At 39.3% G+C, this 20,340-nt stretch overlaps 1 protein-coding gene across 2 annotated transcripts in view; it reads left to right on the top strand.

Moving 5' to 3' along the window:
* The window catches only part of NUDCD1 (NudC domain containing 1), a 104,762-nt gene that overhangs the window by 70,107 nt on the left and 14,315 nt on the right, over positions 1-20,340 (top strand). For both annotated transcript variants that reach the window (XM_075213967.1, XM_075213968.1), the window contains 3 exons: positions 1,210-1,417; positions 13,823-13,967; positions 15,543-15,668. In XM_075213967.1, the coding sequence (XP_075070068.1) occupies positions 1,210-1,417; positions 13,823-13,967; positions 15,543-15,668 (479 nt within the window). The remainder of the gene's footprint in view (positions 1-1,209; positions 1,418-13,822; positions 13,968-15,542; positions 15,669-20,340) is intronic.

Genomic DNA, 20,340 nt, shown 5'->3' with positions numbered 1-20,340 from the left:
AGTTTGGTGAGTTTGGTTGTCAGCTGGCACAACCAAACAAAAATAAAAAGGAAGGGGGTGTACTTGTCACCTGTAGTATGGAGATTGTTTTCAACATTCCACTTACCAGATAATAAGAGAAATTGCTATTGTGTTGGGTTTCCCTTAAAGACTATATAAATCACATTTTACAAAGTATATTAACAATAGGAAATACGTGTGTTCAACATAACATTAATGGGCAGAACGGTGGTTAGCACTTCTGCCTCACAGCACTGGGGTCATGAGTTCGATTCCTGACCATGGCTTTATCTGTGTGTAGTTTGTATGTTCTCTCCGTGCTTGCGTGGGTTTCCTCCAGGTGCTCCGGTGTCCTCCCACACTACAAAAACATACTGGTAGGTTAATTGGCTGCTAACAAATTGACCCTAGTCTGTGTGTGTGTGTCTGTGTGTGTATATTAGGGAATTTAGACTGTAAGCTCCAATGGGGCAGGGACTGATGTGAGTGACAAATATTCTCTGTACAAAAGGAATTTCTATATAAATAAATGATGATGATTAACCCCTAATCCTGTATTTTAAATGGTTTCCAGTCACTCACAAGCCACTCTATGCATAAAAATATGTAATTACCTTTCTTATATAATTGTTATCATGTTGCATGACAGACCGCGAGATCCCAACCCATTATTTGGGTTGTGGCCCATTCTCCATACACCTGTGACCCAGCAGTGTTGCCGTATCTATTGCTCGTGCCCGCCACTATGTCACATTCAAAGACACTTGAATCTTCTGTGTTGTCAACTGGACGGATCTTAAGGGAAACTGCATGACCAGACCAAGGATCCAATGCATCTTTTTGGCCAGATTTTCCAAACATCGCATTCGACATCTCAAAACGATCCTGATTACGCGCGAATAGGTATTGGCGGCCCTTTTTGGTTCCCATACACTCTGCAATTTGACCCGATTGACTGGCAGAATGACGGATCATATGGGCATTTAAAACCATATAGAGATCTCCCACAATATTACTTAGATTCTTAATCTCATTTGGCATGGTGCCCCATTCACTGTACTAAATGACCTTATTTGTATATAAAGGATAATAATTATGCTAATGGGAATGAAAACAGATGTAGTAGAACAATCAGCTTTCTCTTTTAGATGACTCTGTGCTGTTAGACATTTTGTCTAATACCTTCTGTTTATTTCATCATTTCTGTAGAACCCCTGTATTTCTGGCAGCAAACAGCGGAGGATGTGACCCTGACGTTCCACCTCCCAGATGGCACAACTAAAGAGGACATTAAGATACAATTTTCTCCCTATCTCATCAGTATTTCATTGAAGGAACAGGAGACGTTTCTGAAAGGACAGCTTTATTCCGTGATTGATCATGAAAGCAGCACTTGGATTGTAAAAGATGAAAGAAGGTAAGATGTTTCCTTCCACTGATGATGTAGTATATGAGCATATCTGGAAGTGAAATCTATTTGACTATTGCTATATGCGTAATTAGATTTGATTGCAGGTATTCTCTGGATTAATTGGGACGGGTTTATTTTTGGACTTTGAAGCACCATGCTTAAGATACGATGATATGGGGGGGGGGAAAAGAAAAGCACAATATATTGTAGTACCTTTTTAAAGTAGAATGTATTTAAAACCCAACACCACAGATGGTTATGGAGCATGCACTTGGTGTTTTATAAATTAATCTTTCTTGTTATTTTAGTATACCACGTGAGAGAACCTTTTTCACAATATGTTTCTATGATGGCGGGGCAATCGCCCCTATGCAAACACTTACTCTGTGTATAAAGGGTTATTTACTTCAACGTAATGAAGTCTCTCCAGCTGTTCTTAATTAAACTGCGTCTTACGATTGGATTAATGTGAAGTGGTCAGTGTTTAGATGTATCAATCCCGGGTAAGTATTACTATATTACTACCTATTGTTCAGCAGTTCATTTGTCTCCTCCCGACTTCACTACGACAGCCACTCAACATTATCAGTTGACGTCCTCAATATTTAAATGTGCAGGAAGCCGGGCACCTGTTAACATTGTCACTGGATTACACTGCTTGAGAGAATATGGATCTTCTAATTCTAAGCTCTCAAGTGTGCACTCAGCATAGGGACATCATAGGCAAACCGAGGAGGGGTTTCCTAGTGCCTGGAAACCCCCCTCCAAGCCTGGGGCACTGTATAATTGAGGTGGCTGGATCCTGCCCCCGCTTCACACGGCTCTGCTCGAAAAGAGAGAGCTGCATGCACCTAACAGTAGTGCACGCGGGCAATGTATATTATGGAGGTAGGAAGAGCTGGAGACCAGCCAAGCACTCTCTAAAATTATAGCCATGCCCCCATGCATGCTGGTCACGCCCACTGGTGGCGTGGTGTGGAAACCCCCTCTGCAAATCCTGCGTTTGCCCCTGGACATATCCAAGTCTACATTGTTCTCCTTTTACACCGTTGAAGTATGAGACTTCTGCCATATTGCTTGATGTTGGTTGAACCTAGTATCCCAGCAAACACCCCACTGTATTATTTATTTTTGTGGGTTTTTCTACAGTCCTATTTGTATTTGCGTTATTAAATGCTAGTCTTGTACATAACCAGGGCACACCAACGCCCACAATAACTTACTTTATGATCAGGTAATTTGCACATGAATGCTTTTACTCCGTACATCCTAAATTACTCTGATAGCTGTTATATCATTATTTTTAAAAAGCCGTAAAGGCCCTGGAATATGCATAGAAAAAGAAATGAACAGTAATAATATTACTTTCATTTACTCATAGTCTTTGAAAGAGCAGAAAAATAAACGTCATGTGAGAGGAGTTGTCCTTTGTAATATATAACTGGCTCATTCCTTTTTAAAAGCTTTTTTATAAATGGATTTCATATGTCTAATACCTGTAATCACAGGGGGAGTAGAACTTCCCGCTTTGGACAAAACAGGGAAAATTACAGTGCCTCCGTACTGTGACATGTAGTGATACCGCGTGATTACAAGCACTGTGTCTCTAAATGTTATATATGTATCACGGTGATTAGCGTTCCTGCTTTACAGCGCTGCGGCCCAGGGTTTGATTACAACTAGTCTGCGTGGAGTTTGTAACTGAAAAAAGAACGAAAATGCAAAAGCGTACTAGAGCCACAAAAGGAGTGATTCGTGGAAATTTAATAATCTTTTACTTAAATAAATATTTAGTCATAATAATACCGCTTATAAAACATTATAAGGCAGAGCATGCAGTATTAAAAACAATCGTGATAGGAACACCATGCATCAACTTTTACCTAGACATTGCCCGAAGATTTCTGGGCAAATAGAAACACCTGTATCAATAAGTGTCACAAATGGACCCCGCTAGCCACCCCTGATTTAATATCTAATCATTTATTCACACAGTCAAACAATAGATCACCTCTATTTTGTCATGAAAGCTCTCCTAACTGCCAGTCACAACCCGCACTGTGCACACTTGTGACTTGAAGTGTTAGGTGGAATCTTGTGTAACTCCATACAGTACTCAATTTTCCTCTCGCCTACCGCACAGGTTACAGATTGCTGAATCGCCCCGTACAGCGTCCACACCACCACACCCACTTCGGTTTACTACCACCTATTGAACAAGGGCAATAGGACCCCAGTATACTGTCTCACACTGGCACACAATGAGCACTCCTTGTTGCACACAGTTTAGCAAGGCACCCACCAGTAATCAAACACTTAACCCCTCAAGACTCTATGACACAAATGTACATACAGGCACACACTCGGATTGGTATACAAATGTAATCACAATTCACACCTCAGCATTTAAAGGGTTAGTATGGTCAAGCAATCCATCTCTTCTAAACAGGCAGTGAATTCGTTTAGAGCAATAAGGACATCACTAATTAATTTTTAGATTTAATATGCAAAAAGTACAATGCTTAAAGGTTATAAAAACAGCTTAGATGACATGACCTATACATAACAAAACAGATTTAAAAATAAAAAGACAAAGTTTCAGAATATAAACTTACATGAGTTGTATAATCTGCGCCATGGTAAATTAGCTTGAAAAATGGACAGCTTATATGATTGATTTCCCAAAAGACTGACCATTTGTCTCTTCACAACACAGGTTTTTAAGCAAAATCAAATGGGACGGCATTCACAGCGGCAGTGTTGATGTTAGTGTGGGGGCGAAAATGTCTCCTGGGTGTCACCTAGTGTTTGTTCAAAACTATTCCTAAAGTTTTGGCCTGTCTTAACTTTTCTTAGATATATCCCAGAGGCATAACTCCCCTGTCAATAAACCAGTCATAATCTCCTGCACATTTAAATACTAAACATGATAAAATTATAACAATATGACATACCTTTCCCAAAGACATGTGACTACAGCTGTTCGCTGGTAACTATAATTCACAACACTGGTGTGGTTTCTGCTCCTCAGTATGAAGCAGGAACACAGATTTCCCAAAATATGAAATATGAAGGCATTTTCTTTAAAGTTCATATTCCTATATAGATAGCCTTAATGTGTTGCCTTTGTCTACAAGGATCTCAAGCTGTGAACGGCTCCTTAGAGTCTCTCTTGGTGTCAAAACAAACTCTCCTATGTCAGGATGCAGCTCACTCCAGGGGCCTTTGAAGCTGCTCAGCTTTCCCTGAATGTGTTGCTGTTAACTTTTAACATAGAGGTGGGCAAAAGCACCAGGTAAACACACACCAGACCCTCTGACGTCACATTTTGCACCTTAGTAGCTCAATTTATCAATATTACATATTTACACTGCAGTTATGATTAGGCATTATTTCCTCCAATTATGTTATTGGTTAATCCTTATAACTGTGATTCCTCTCTGTTCACTACAATAACTATTTCTCCTTATCTGATCTATACACAAGGGATATGCCATAAGATTAATAATAACACCACATTAAATACACTTGATTTATAAGTGGTCTTATTACGACTGAACATTTTTTTAAATGGTTATTAACTTTAATTTTGTGGCTCTAGTATGCTTTTGCATTTTTGTTGTTTTTTTTTTAGCTATTGATATTAGGGATTGCAGACCCCTTGCAAAAAGCCAAGTCGAACCACGCCCTTTAAAGCGCCAAAGGGCATATAATTGTATATGCGTGGAGTTTAGGTTCTTCTCATGTTCATGTGGGGTTGTGCCGCGAGGAAAGGGTGTAAATTGCGTCCCAACTCAACACATTGCAGCTGGCCTGAATCGTGTGCTGCATAAAAGAGCAGGTAGCGTTTTCCTTGCATACAATAAAATACATTCGTACCCCTTTCTAACCCAGTACGGTTTCACCAGGGGCAAGTTTGCACAAATTAGCTGGATTTGTGCCAACCTCTGCATGAGGCTCCAAGGGGGGGTATTCAATTGGGCACGATGTGCTGCTGAACATTGCGCCTGCGCATATTTCCTGGTACTACAATACCGCAACATTGCGGATTTCTCCTCGCACCTCTATGGGGTACATACAATAATTTTGTATCAAACACTAATTGATGTTTGATGCTGCATATTTAAAAACCTTATGCTGGGTACTATCACTTGCTGGAATCTAAAGCATTAACTTCAAAACTTGTTTAACAGTAACACATAACAGCATAAAATATGAAAAAAATAGATTTCCTTCTACTTATAACAGTTATGCATTTGGTGCTATTTTTTTTTTTTTTTTTTTTTTTCAATGACCTAAAGTGATCATTGACGCAGCCTGATTCTCACCCAGCTGTAATAATGGCCTGCTTACCGCTGCTTCTGTTTTCCACTCTCCCACACTACACTCTGTGCATGCCATCTTTCACACATAGACAATTTACAAGGAGCACTGAAGGTTCGCAGTGATGTAAAGAGACAAGTTGAAGCTGTTTGCTCTGATCGATGGCTAAGATTGTGCCGTTCTTTCATGCCGAAGTGTGCAGAAGACTTCATAAATCCAAAGGACTTTAAATAAAACTTCCCGCATTTCGAACACTTCAGATTTTGACAGCGTGAACTTTTTGAACTGTAAAGACAAATATTTTACAGTACAAGCTTTGCACGTTTATAGCAAGTCTTGGGGAGGTCACATATGGCAGCTGAGAATGAATTATTTCCATATGAATTTGGTTCTTAATACCAGCCAAACTCTTTAATGGACATCTCAAAGTCTATGTAAAACTAAGTTAAACAATATAGGTGAAAAAATAACCGTTTTAAGGTCTGTTTCATGCCCAAAAGTAGACTCATTTAGTGCTGCGCAGTGGGTGGGGTTAGTTGTTTATCGTCAGTTGGGAGCTCTGTAATACAGAACCGATAGATCAATGAAGGTATCCAGCTTACAATGGCGGCCGAGAGAGGTGGTTTGTGTCGAGGGGCAGGGGTGTAGGAAGGGGGAAGCAGAAGGGGCAGTTGCTCTCCCCCCCCCCCCCCCCCCCCCCCACCCCCCCATTATTTCTCTTGGGTGAGAAAGGACTGTGTTTTGCGTCCATCCCGTCTCTTTCCCCCCCCCCTCCCCCCCCCCCCCCAATGAACTTCTACACAAAAGTGAATGGGGATGAAGCGATAATTGATTGTTTTGTTTATTTAAAACAAAGGGGTATATTTCTAAACTGCGGATTTGAAAAAGTGGAGCTGTTGCCTGTAGCAATCAATCAGATTCTGGCTGTTATTTTGTAGAATGTACTAATTAAATGATAGCTAGAATCTGATTGGTCGCTATAGGCAACATCTCCATTTTTCTAACCCCGCAGTTTATCAACGAAACACATGGGGGTATATTTACTAAACATTTAACATACCATAACCAGTGACTATAGATTTAAAAATAGTCCCAATCAAATGAGATTAGGCTGTCAACGAAATCTGAATAAAAACTAGGTTAATGACTATGAAAAATGTAAATTATTGTACTAATTGGTAGTTAATAATAATATTTAATGTATAAATAATTTTCTATAGTAAAATAAACAATGAAACTGGGGTTCACTAACTCCTGAACACTGAAAAACTTAACATAGGATCGGGAGTCTTTTGTATATCTACAGCCACTGTTACAACTGTCATAAAACGAGATACCAAACACAAGAAAAAGGAGATCAAAGCCCTATAGTAGTCCCTGGTCTTTGAAATGAAAATTTTTCGTTCCTACACCCCTGTACAGGAGGACCAATCAGAAGCCGCAGTCTATTTGGAGCAGAGCGGCGCCATTCTTAGGAAGCGGCTCTGTTCCAGAAACAGAGCAGGACTGACCTCCTGCACCGCTGATGAAGGAAGAGGCGTACACGCTGCGTGGTAATGATCAATTATCCTTATTACCATATGTGCTTGTTACACCTCCGCCACAGCACTGCTTCCTGGTAATTCCCCGGCAACGCAACAGAGAGCAGGTAAATATGGAGGAAAGAATGGAAATACCCCATTCTTTCCTTCATTTCTGCCTTGGTACATAACAACTATGAAACTTTATTTCAGAAGCCATTGAACCAAGTCTTCCGATATGTAAATAAATGAAAATAAGAATCACTTTGCCAGTGGCGCAACAAGATGTTGGCAATAGCCTTTCAGGCTGTAAAATCATTCAGAGAAAGTGTTTCTGTCTCTTTTTGTGTTGCATGCTTAATGTGCCATGAAGGAGAAGCTCATCTCAAATGACAGGAAAAGAAACTGCTTAATGATTCCTCCCAGTTTAGAACATTCCATCGCTTCCAAGATGAAATGTTTGTTACATCTGGCATACCGCCGGCCCACGCTCCTGATCAGTTTAAAGAACAGACGGATTGTGCTTTAATTGGGAATGTCTTTGTTGACCTCTACTTTATCATAAAACCCCAATTCATCCCACAAACCATCTTTTAACCAGCGAGCGCTCTTTTGATCCCATACCTCTTATCAATCTCTCTGTACTTCCTTTTTTTTCCTCCTCTGTCAATTACCTGCTACATTTCATGTTCTCGTTCTGTTCTGCTGCTGCTGCCCAGTATTACCGTAAAAAAAAATAATCCTGGAATTGGCGTGAACACTAAAGTGTCTCTGTTTGACAGCACTTATTATTATTATTTTTTTTACCAATGCAGTAAAGTGCTTTCGTTATTGCAGTTCATTATATTACATGCCATCAAAGTATATGGCCTTTGTACACCCTGTACCTTACAGATCAGTAATCTGTACCTTCCTTTCCTTTCATTAAACATCTCTTTACTGTAGCCAGTTTCTGCATCTTGTAGATCTATATATAAGACACGAACAGTCCATTTTCTTTTATTTACATTGTAATGGCATCGGAGAGCCTGTCATTTGTGTTTTCTTTGATGAAATCTAGTTCTACTATATTAAGTTCAGATGCTGTTTTTTTCTTATTGGTCTTAAGGTTGATGCCTACTACTCTCCTGCATTCTAAAGTCAGCACTCATAATCATTTGCTTAGCATTAGAGGGACTGCTTACCGTCTTGCAGGTTGTCTTTGGAGCTTAAACAGTCTTGCAGGTTAGTTAAATATCTTCATCTATAGCGAACCTATATAATTGATCAATGTTGCGCTGATGGTATAGTCAGCATCCATTTCAATTAAAGGATTACAAGGTGAAAAGACCACTCCTCATTGAAAAACATATTAGGTCTTGGAGTTAATCAGATGAGATAAAATACAAAGCGGTCCGCAAAAAGCCAGTGCTGTGCTCTCCTGCTACCGCTTATTTCATGCTCCACCTCCATAAACTTCCTGTCAAGCAAATAGGGGAGTGGCATCGACAACTCACCCTGTTTGAAACAAGCCCACCTTAGTTGGTGATTTTTCGGGAAGGGGGGGGGGGGGGGAGAATACGAGACCTCATTCTCTTCTGAGTGTACTGAAGGTGGTCCTGCTTGCAGAAACCCAGATATCTCGAAGTTTGTACCTGGAAGCCAGGGGCAGATTAATTGTTTCTTGTTTATTGTATATAAATTAGTCGAAGTGGAAATTTGACGGCATGAAAAGTGGAAGTGATGTATGGAATGTTGATTTTACAATTGTAGTAAAATGGTAAAATGATATGTATATGATCATTTCTAGTCTTTTTGTCATGTTGGAGGTTGTAGTATCATATGTCATCCTAGATCGTACCTCGTGGTAGGCATTTAGTGTAGATATGTCTTTTCAGTAATTGTGTGTCCTTGCAAATTGTATACTAATGTGGGCAAGGGATGCTGTGCTTGAATGAGCAGGAAATATTTTTTAATGGTGATGAGCCTAACTAAAGTGGGGGTATTCTTTGCTTATAGTTAGAAATAGGCACCTTCTGTGTGATGAACATGATACACTTCTGATAGGATTATTATTATTATTACCATTTATTTATATAGCGCCACTAATTCCACAGAGCTGTACAGAGAACTCCTTCACATCAGTCCCTGCCCCATTGGGGCTTACAGTCTAACACAGACAGACAGACAGACAGACTAGGGCCAATTAACCTACCAGTATGTTTTTGTAGTGTGGGAGGAAACCGGAGCACCCGGAGGAAACCCACGCAGACACGGGGGGAACATGCAAACTCCTCACAGATAAGGCCTTGGTGGGGAATTGAACTCATGACCCCAGTGCTGTAAGGCAGAAGTGCTAACCACTGAGCCACCGTGCTGTTCCTTGACGAAGGTTGGTTTGGTGCAGTTATGGGCATTTTCTTATTCCCAGATGCAAAGATTTCATGATGTGGAGACGCGGTTAAATTGTCAAGATAAATTATATGGCTGCTAAGAGAGAAACAGTAGAAAAACAAATAGAGCTTCTCACTTCAAAGAAATGTTTAACATGACCTATCATATACATCACAACAAACAAGACATAAATACCTCTGTTTGAAAATATTTACAGACTTTATAACAATAAAACAATGTGCTCTTGCACATTGAGAGGGGTGTTACTGGTTTAACGAGTGGCAGAAGTTGGGTCTATGCTTTCAATGAGAAAACATTGACGCCTCAAAAAAACTAAAAGAAAGCCATAAGTGAACGGCGTATATTACTGTGTTTATTGGGTGCTGCTTTTGGTACACAAAATATAGGAATATTTGTGAGAAAAAAACAAGGTAGAATTACTGACCAAAAAAATGCACCAAGACACATAGGAATAGTTAAATAAGTAAAGTTTATTAGAAACACTTTTAAAAAAAATCTGGGATTTCCCACTGCACAAAATTGGTTAAGCCAGGCATAAAAAAATCACAAGTGGCCAATAAAGGATATAATTGCAGAGGATAAGTCTGTGAGTTATATGAGACCCGGGTCATAAGATCATTTATATATCGCTAATTTACATGTTGTACAGGAAAACTGGTCATAACTAAATAAGACCTGCATAGAGCACCAATAATACATTGTATATAGCAGCGGTTCCCAGGGGTGCCGCAGCACTGTCACAGGGGTACCGTGGCCAGGAAGAAAAGAAAAAAAACAAAAAGTTGCCCATCAAGCGGCACCTGGGACCCAGCATCCTCCTCCCCCCACGCTTCTCGCTGAATCTCGGGCGTGACGTCATCACGTCTGACATATTCAGTCAGAAGCGGCAGGAGAGAGGAGGATGCTGGGTCCCGGACGAGAAGACAGTAGAAATAGAAGAAAGAAGGCCAAGTATAGGGAGGGAAAATGGTGATAGGAAACAGCAATGGAGGGACAAAATAATGAAGGAGGGCACAGTGTGCGGACGAAGGAGGACACAGTGTGATTATTTTTGTACATGTTGTTGTTTTATTTTTTTGATCTTCTTCATCTTAGTATTAGCTGTAAATTATTCTTTGACACAAATATAATTGAAAAAAATATTTTGATTTATGTATATTATTTTTGAAAGCAACTTGCTAAGTATTTCTGTCCTGACCTAAATATTTATTACGTTATTTTGACCCAACTACTTATAAAACAGGACTGCTCGGAAATTATTTTGGAGGGGTGCCTTGAAAAAATGATGGAGACTCTAAGGGTGCCGCCAACTGAAAAAGTTTGAGAACCACTGGTATATGGTGATGGGGACTATGATGCCCAATAGCAACAATTTTAATATTTTAATATAAAAAATGGAAGGGGAAAAAATAGCCAAAAATCACAGCAGTGTTTAGCATTAGTCACAGGCAATATATATGGCAAGTGAATGAAATCCCAATGTAGTAAAAAGCTAAATGTTACAGATTTGTGCATTCCTATCTGGGACCGCAAATGGTCGCACAAAACTTTATTTCTCACAAGTGGAAAGTGGACGTGCGTGATCATAAAGTAGGTGATTAGATGAGCTGCCTGATTTACATATTTATACAGTTAGAAATTACCCTTTTTTTCTTTCAATAATGGTGCAAAAGAAGAGAGGAGGAGTGGGAGGAGGTGTTGGGAGATTCTATTTTAAACAATGGAATTTCTAGTATTGTGAGCAGTATGTCACTGTCACTACCATAATCGGTTTAATGTGGTGTAATACTTCTCTAATTGTTCTTTGTTACTTGCTCCCAAAATAACTTTAATAAGATTCTTTGTTTTACCAGTGAACATATGGATACAATGTAACAATCACACCTTGAAGACCCCAGATCATTTTTAAAAGAACTTTTTCTAACTAAAACAAAAATGATCCTTCATTAACTGTATAAGGCAAAGACTGCCAAAAGGAATAGGTTTGTATTGCAGTATTAACCATTAGTTTCCTCTCCTTTTGAGCACCAATAAACACCAAATTAAAATTGCTAAATATGACCCAAGAGGTTTAAATACATTGGTCAGTGTTATTCTAGCGTTTCTGTTCAGAAAGTAAAGCATTACATTTCCACTTCATTACAGAAAGGTAAAGAGTCTCCCCCCATCTATTTTCCCATAGATCTTAAGTTTACGATTATTGCCCCCTTACCTCTGTCTGTTTAATGGCCAGTTTTTTGTTTAGTTACTATGTTTGTTCCCAATTGTAAAGCGTTATGGAATATGATGGTGCTATATAATCGAATTTTCATAAGTAAAAATAAATAAATGACGTCTCTAATGGGATCTGATCAGGTTCAAAAGCTGAGACGGCAGATGTTTTTGCTCTAGTGACATAACTAGTCCTGTCCCTGTATGTGTATGAATCAACCAATCCATGCTCTTTTAATTCAAATGTTTTGCAGTACTTTTTTCCCTATAAGGTCTGGTCCTGTGCTCCAGCAAGGAGATATGGAAAACATGCACTGTCAGAGGTCCCTGAGGACTGAGTTTGGGAAACACTGTATTAGACAAATGATAGCTAGAATCTGATTGGTTGCTATGGGCAACACCTCCACTTTTCCTTTTTAGAATGTTTCATAACTCTACCCCTAGATATGATATATTTACACACTTACAGTAATATATATTGTAGATATACAAAGGTTGCATGTTATGTGTTCATTTGAGGCGATATCGAGCCCAATGTGTACACAAGGGGAATATTTTTTTTTACAAAGTTCAAAAGTGATTACAAATAACTATTGAAACTGGTCAGATATTTTACTTTCATTTTATTTCTTACTTGCACAAGGAGGTTTGCAGTTAATTGCTGATTAGTTAGTATATGTGTTTCTTGAAAGTGAGTGTACGTCACTACAGCTATCCAGACCTACAGATTATTGTCACTTATGACTCCTTATGCCTGATAGGGGAAGGAAGGGGGTGTTCTGACGTAGGTTTTTATTTGCCGGTGGTCAGGGGCAGATGTAACCAGTGGATGATGACGACAATGAACTCCCGAACTAGAAAACTGCTTTGAATTAGAGGTTTGCGAATGATTCGCAGACACTTAATGAGACTTTAGCAGTGCGGGTGCGTCTGTTGTCGAGCGGCTGCCTGTGCTACTCATTCAGACCTGGACACATCTTCAACTCTTACTACGGCGTACATACACATTCACTTGGGTTCCAGGTTGTTCATTTCCTTCATTTCAATGGAAAAGGCTATTTGAAAAGGTTTGGGATACATTGTGGAGTGGAAACACGCACATTGGTGAAAAATTTAAACTAAACCATAGCAACCAATCAGCAATAGTTTTTTTTAGCTGTCTAAGTTTAGGGATGGTCAGCAGGCGGCCTTACAAGCCTTCTCCTGTGGCCCACAGCTCCTTAGTGCTTTGGTGTCACATTGGTTTGTTATACCTTGTAACACGTAAACATTAAAATGCCTGCTATTATGTTGTTACTGATAGGTGTCTCTTTCTTTGATTAATTGTATTATTTTAATTTATCCCAGAGATTAAGGTTAATGTGCATCAATTTTATAGGATAGAGAGTCGCTTCATGTGGAGCCCTGAAATGTATTAGGTTGAGAATATAAAACACAAAAAAAGAATATGAAACACAAAAAGCTAGGCATCAAAAATGTCAAAATACCCCAAAAAACTTCTAAAAGAAAGTCAATTCTGATGATGGAGATGAAACCGTAAAATCCAATTAGAGAGATAAAATGTGTAGTTGGTAGACTTAAAAAGTTCACTAAAGAACAAACATCAGAGCTTTCTACATGTAGTATACCAATGACCCTATGCATCCATCCTTGAATACTAAGGAATATGTGGAATCATTATGATCCAATAGCTTTATTTTTGCAAGATTGTTGCTTATAAATATTGATATCCCTATTCTGCTATTATCAGCACTTATTTTAGCTCTGGGGAGTTTAGTAACATAGTTGATGAGGTTGAAAAAAGACACCAGTCCATCAAGTTCAACCTATTTTGGATCTCCTGCGATCCTGCACTTATATTTGAAATGAATCCAGAGTAAGCAACCACCAATCTGGTTTTTTTTTTGTATATTTTTGTAATGCCTATTGCTAAGTGACAATGTATTTATTTTCTCTCTTACAGTGTAGAGGTGACATTGGCGAAGAGAGACAAAGGCAGTATGTGGACTGAGTTAATTGTTGGCGATAAACAAGGAGAATTTGTTGCAGATCCTGTACAATGTGCAACAATAGCTCAACGACTGATGCATCTCACATCTGAAACCTTGGTAAGCAGATTGGTGGCTTCGCAAAATCCCAAGAAGGCTATACTGTATATTACAATGAGTGCCTAGACCACAAGATGTACCGCAACCATTTAAATTGTTGCTTTCATTTTCTAAACTGTATTAGAAAAATGACAGAAGATGATTGATATTGGTGTTGTCATCTTTTGGACAGTTTATCTGTGGACCCTTATAAGTTTCGAAAATGAATGTGTGAGATTGAAGATCCTTGCACCTGCAGGTGTGTCCTGTGTCAGGAATAAACATAGCTGCCTCCTACAAGTGGCTAAAACTGCACAAGCATACTTGCCAACTCTCTCCCGGAATGTCTCCCGCATTTTGGGTGAGTCTCACGGACTCCCGGGAGAGAATGGCAATCTCCCGAATCTGCCCAAGTGCTAGTGAAGTGTGCAGAATTTGGTCCAAAATGACGCGATTCTCCGGGAATCGCTGCATTTGGCTCTGCCCCCGGTGTAAAATGCCGCGTTTGAGTAATTAGGTTACAGGGGGTGTGTTCAAAATGACGCGATTTTTGGCGCCCCGCCCCCCTCACGCCCACCTCCCCCCGGCAGGCTCCCGGAAGCCAACTTCAGAAAGTTGTGAACAAGTCACATGCCCCAAATGTCCACTAAGAGTTTATGCTTTTCTTATATTTTTTTTATTTATAATATCTGCTTGATTTTTGCTCTTACACCTTGGTCAAATTTTGGAAACTATGGATCTCCAACTTATGTGACCTAAGTCCCAGCCTTAAAGTCATGGGACTTGTAGTACCACAACAAATAGCGAGCAATTAGTACCCTAACCCCTCCTTCACAGTTACTATATGATTTGTACTACCCTTAAGGAGTCTTAAAACTTGGGGAGTGGGCATTTAGAAAACCACTTAATTATGCAGAAAAGCTGATGTAACCCATAGCAACTATTCATTTTCTTTACTGTATACCCCAAATGTTTTGTAGTTAAAAGAAATTAACAGCATTTGGAAAACTGTGTGACATTCTCAAGCAGATCAAACATCACAGTTAATATCTGGTAGACCTGCCATCACACATAAAACAAGAAAGAAGAACTGTTTTAAATGACTGTGTGTAATAAAATAAATTAGTGTTTTCCCCCCCTCTTTACCCTACGGTATGCAAATGAATGTTTGATTGGTCTCCCCTCTTATTTGCATACTGGAGCCACTGACATTGTGCATGAAATGTCAGAGAAAGATATAAAAGATATGTAATTATAATCTAATCTAATCGTTTCTATAACAAATAACAGGCTTGGGGTCTACTTATTTCTCTATATAGTTGAGCTAGGAGATGTTAATACCTGGTGATGGGTACAGTGAATTGCACGTTCTGACTGTAAAGTGGTCTTTCACAATGCAATAGCCCACAGCAGCCAATCAGCAATTAGCTTTCATGGATCGAGTGTAAAGCAGACTAATGAAAACAGGTTTCTGATTGGTTGATTCTGATTACAGAACTAGGCAAGTGTTTGCCTTTGTTAGTAAGGAACCCCTCCAATCCATGTTGTCAACACTGAAGGGAATAATAATTTGTAGTGCTGTTTTTGTATTGGCAGAACCCTGACCCAGATTGTGAGAAGCCGGCTTGCAATGCGCAGGAGCTGGAAGAGTGCGACATTTCTCTTGAGGACAGTACAACTCTCTGTAGATTTGATAGTAACACATTGAAGGCCACTCATGTGGTAAGTCCTTTCTGAAGAATCCTACATGTATATAAAGTCTATAAACTGCCTTCTAAATGGTCGATATGTAATGTATACTTCTCACTAACATAATCAGAGGTGTATGAGAAGTCTAGCATCCTCATATGAGTATATTTATGATATACCTATATAATTACTATATATGTGATTTTATGTTTCCATGTTCATTTTAATACCGGTAGAGCCATGACTTATCTGACTGGCGCAGGATTTTAGTACTATACAATTTGGATTCATATGTCAAAAGCCTTCGTAGGAAACGGATGGATATCATAGTGCTGTAACATACAGGGTAATGCATCTACTAGATGGAATTTAAGGATTATTAAGAAGCATTGGCAAATTCTATGATCATGCTGAAATATTGGGGTTAATGCAAAGTACATCTCTGTGACCCTCAGTGGAAAATTCAGAACTTCAAGATCACTATGAACTCCCGCGGTCTAAAAGATGTATAGTTTCTTAGCACATACATATATTATGTCACACTTTTAAGTATATGAGGAGCATTAAAAGGATCACATAAATCCTCAAGTATAAAGAGCATTCTCTAGGTTATAACAACCAGCATTATCCCTCAGAGCCAAAGAGTGAAAAATTAAACATCAGCCAAGGAATTCTATATAGAGATATGGTTATTGTTCATTACTTGACCCCAAGCATGCAGGTTTCCTTGCATTGATACAGCAAGAGATGAATAGCCATCAATTCAGCTTGCAGACAGCCTGTTTTGATCTTGTTAGAACTCATCAATGCAAGATATTGTTTGATGTCCTTTGTTGTTCAGAGACTATACTTGGAAGGAGTCTTGGAACACTCCAGCATAATTAATGCAGTGAGAGCCCTCTTATAACAGAAGGTGGTGACATTATCATAGCTAGTTTGTAACAACCACAGAACAAAAGAAAGGCTGCAAATTTGCATTGGTGACTCAGCATCTTTGGTTGTGGTTTCTAGTGCATGGTTGGCCAGTAAGTATCAATGTGCACATATTTATAATAAATGCCTAAGCTGTGGTTTAATCCTTTGTGATTTGGTTCTGTGTCATAGTACTGGATGTTGAAACCTAGCAATGAGCATGACTACTTACCCGCTTTGAGTGTGACCAGACGGATCCAGGAGTTGACTCCTACTGGGCACTGTTGTGTGGCTCTCAATCAATGTCTCTGTTGAAAAATGGCAAATTTGAATTGGTGTTTGGGGCTTGTTATTTTATACGATAACTATAAGACTATGACTTTGAGATGTGTCAAGGAGGGGGTATAGGACACAGCCTTATTGTACTCCAACAAAACTTTGGAAGCACCAAACCGTAGAGCATTTAAACGTGTGGTTGGAAAGATAAAAGTAAAACAAAGGGCAGAGTCCTAAAGACCCGGAGCGTTTGTGATCTTGGGGGGGAAATATTTATTGTCTGGACAGCAGATTTCCTGTAAGTAATTCCAATGTAGGATATTACAATTGGCCTTTTTTAACTTAATGTTTTATGATAAAATTATCGAAAATGTACTTTCAGTGTGTGGTAACTTGTGTTCTGTGAAATGATAGGGAATTTGTACACGTGTGTTAGTCAATGTTATTAGTAGCTGTGCTATACAAGGCTTAATCCTTATCTAGAATACATATGGTTTATGTACACTTTTATCTAGTTACTCTACATGTTGATACAAATGTCATACAGTCTCATCCTACATAATAACATCTTATCATATTATATTTCATTTCAACTAAACCCTCATTCATCAACTCTTTCTATTAACACTCCTTTGCGGGTGATAAGCTGTGAGGTTGGTCCTATTCCAGTGGTTCTGGTCTCTCTTTATTGAAGCAGTATCATGCAATCTTCACACCTTTAGGGTTTTTTGTTCCTAGACAAATAGCAGATATCCTCCCTAGTCCTACGCATAGATAATAATGACAGCTACACCAGACCAGAGCTGAATATTAATGAGAAATGTGCTACTTTGTGTATGTTGTAGATCAGACATGCAATATCCATTGTCTGAGTGTTTACTGTTATCATGTCAACTTTTTCTGGCAATTATAATAATTTTTCAACATGCTGTTTAGCAATTATTTCAGTTCCTGTAATGCAGTAAATAGGCAAAAAAAACCAACAATTTGTCTTATTTAGCACTTTCTCTGCAAAAATAAGTGCTGCATAATCAGCAAGTTTACTCACACCGTCGCTTGTTTGCACAGTTCGACCTCTAAATTAATGCAGGAACATTTAGTAGAACAGGTATATTCCAAAGTCTTGCTGAAGGCAGAGATCATCACATCAGTTGTTGGGCATTCATAAAAGGTTGCCTCCCACTGCGTCATTTAATTGGGGTCATCATATTTCAAAGTTCCAGCTCTGATCCATTCCGTTGGTCTCCTACCTTGCAGCCAGGAAGCCTGGGAAATCTTTTGTGCCCCAGTGTGGATATCTTTGGAAATCACCATCTCCACTCACAGGGTCACCTCCTAAGGAGCCATAGATGTCCAGAGAGGGGCATCTCCTTAAATTGACTCATAATATAGAAGTTGCTCACTGATTGCATATTTTCTGTAAAAAAAAAGTGTCTGATACCCAGGGCATGCTGGAAGTTGTAATTATACTTAGCTTTTGCTGTAAAAATTACATCAGTCTAATGACATAAGCAAGAGTCCCCAATACAACATTCACGTATGGGTATATTAATAAAGTTACACACATGGCTCATGTTTCTTATACTCCTATACTCGTGCTGCCTTTTATAGGGCTTGCTGTTGTCTCCCCACAATCCTTTGCGCTTCAGTATATGGCATTGTTATTTGTCATGTATAGAATACATTTATATTTTATTAATACAAAAGATGCAATTGATTTGGGATGTCAACCAGGGTGTAGTGGTAATACTAACACAGTAACTAATACTAAATTACTGTGAGCCACAGGCACTGAGCAACATTTTTAGCGCCTAATAAAATATGTCAGTAGTAAAAGAAACACCCAAAAGTGTCTAATAAAATATAATCGGTGCCAAAAATGCCCAGTACTATGCCACAACCGGTAGCAATGGCCATTTCATATAGCTGTCCGTATGCACTCCACCACTGTCGCCATCTTCTTCCTGTACTCTAGTGTCCCCTTGTTCTCTTGCTGCTAGTAGTAGCACCACTGGCTTCTAATTGGTCATCAGTGGCCAATAACAGCTTGTGGCAAGTAACCAACGTCATACATAGTGACCTGGACAGTCATCACTGCTTAATCGGCCTTTACCACTTGCCTGCACAGAAATCCACCCCAACTTGCGGAGTGCCACTCCCCAGCCGTTTTATACCTTAGGCTGCATGAGGCTTACGGATCACCACCTGGACTCTGGTGATCTAGTGTTTGCTGCCTGAGGTCCACGGAGACCAAATGACTTGACCAAGTTCACAAGGAGCTGACTGGTATTTGAGCCAGTCCGTGTTTCATTGTCAATGTCCGTGCCCAATGAAGCTACTACTTCTCCATTGATATAACATCACATCCCTTTTTCTATTGAATCTGACGTATTTTCTTTGAACTCTCTTTAAAGTTACAACATAAGAGCTGAGAAAGTTGCTCCACACACCACTGCCTTCCTGAGGTCCAGTGAAACCTGTCATTTTGCTTTAGTTATGTTATGTTTTGAGGGGGGGAGCCGGTGTGCCACTAGCAACCAATTGTATGTTTGCTTTAATGTGTAAACAGCACTAGAACATTTCCATTTACAATCTAATGGTTTGCTATTGGCAAAACTAGTCATTTACGGTCAACCACTCTTCATAAATAACATAAAAAATGAACCGCGCTGTAGATAGTGGAATATGCAGTCATAAAGAATATATTAAGTGACTCAGATTGGTTCAATGTATATAAACTAATGAATTTAATGCACAACAATCAATAACATATATATAAAAAAAACATATTAATAAAATCAAAAAACAACCTATGAAATTTAAAATATACAATATACAGTGGAATAAGCTCCCAGTGGGCTGAAGGGTCTAATAGAATGTAGTTCAATCAATGGAGCTTCAAATGGTTAAACATACCAAAAAGAACCAGTAGGGAATCCTCCACAGATTGTTGGAGAAAATTCTCATTCTCAAAAATCAAAACCAGTCCACTGGAGAAACGATCCCCAATGTAATCCACTATTAGAGGTAGGTATGTAGGATAGGTGTACACATATAGAAAGTGATTCCAGACACGAATTCCGGGAGTGTTGAACTCCTGTGGTTAATAGATTACTTACGGAGTAGATAGTTCACACTCCAAGGAGGAGAGGGATGAATAGAATACGTAGTTGGCTTACCGGTAAGTACTTTAAATATGTCCTCCGGAGGATTTCATTAAACAGCTATGTCCCGGCGGGAGCTCACCACTTTAGAGTAAATCCACAACCGCTCCGTAACTGGTATTGTGCGTCCTCTGATCTCCTTCGTCCGGAAACAATCACTAAAGGTATCCGTTCCACTGCAAAGAGCTCCCCTGCACCCGTCCGTATGCCGGAGCTGGTAACCACTGGTGAGGTTTGATTAACTGACGCGTTTCGTCCTGAGTCTGTAGGACTTTCTCAAAGCCCATTCATAAATGTCCCCCAATGCTTGCACTTACTGATGTCTGCAGAATGTTGAAGCACTTGCTCATTAT

The sequence above is a fragment of the Mixophyes fleayi genome, chromosome 5, assembly GCF_038048845.1.
Source record: "Mixophyes fleayi isolate aMixFle1 chromosome 5, aMixFle1.hap1, whole genome shotgun sequence".
Lineage (NCBI taxonomy): Eukaryota > Metazoa > Chordata > Amphibia > Anura > Limnodynastidae > Mixophyes > Mixophyes fleayi.
This window is presented reverse-complemented; position numbering and strand designations above follow the sequence as displayed.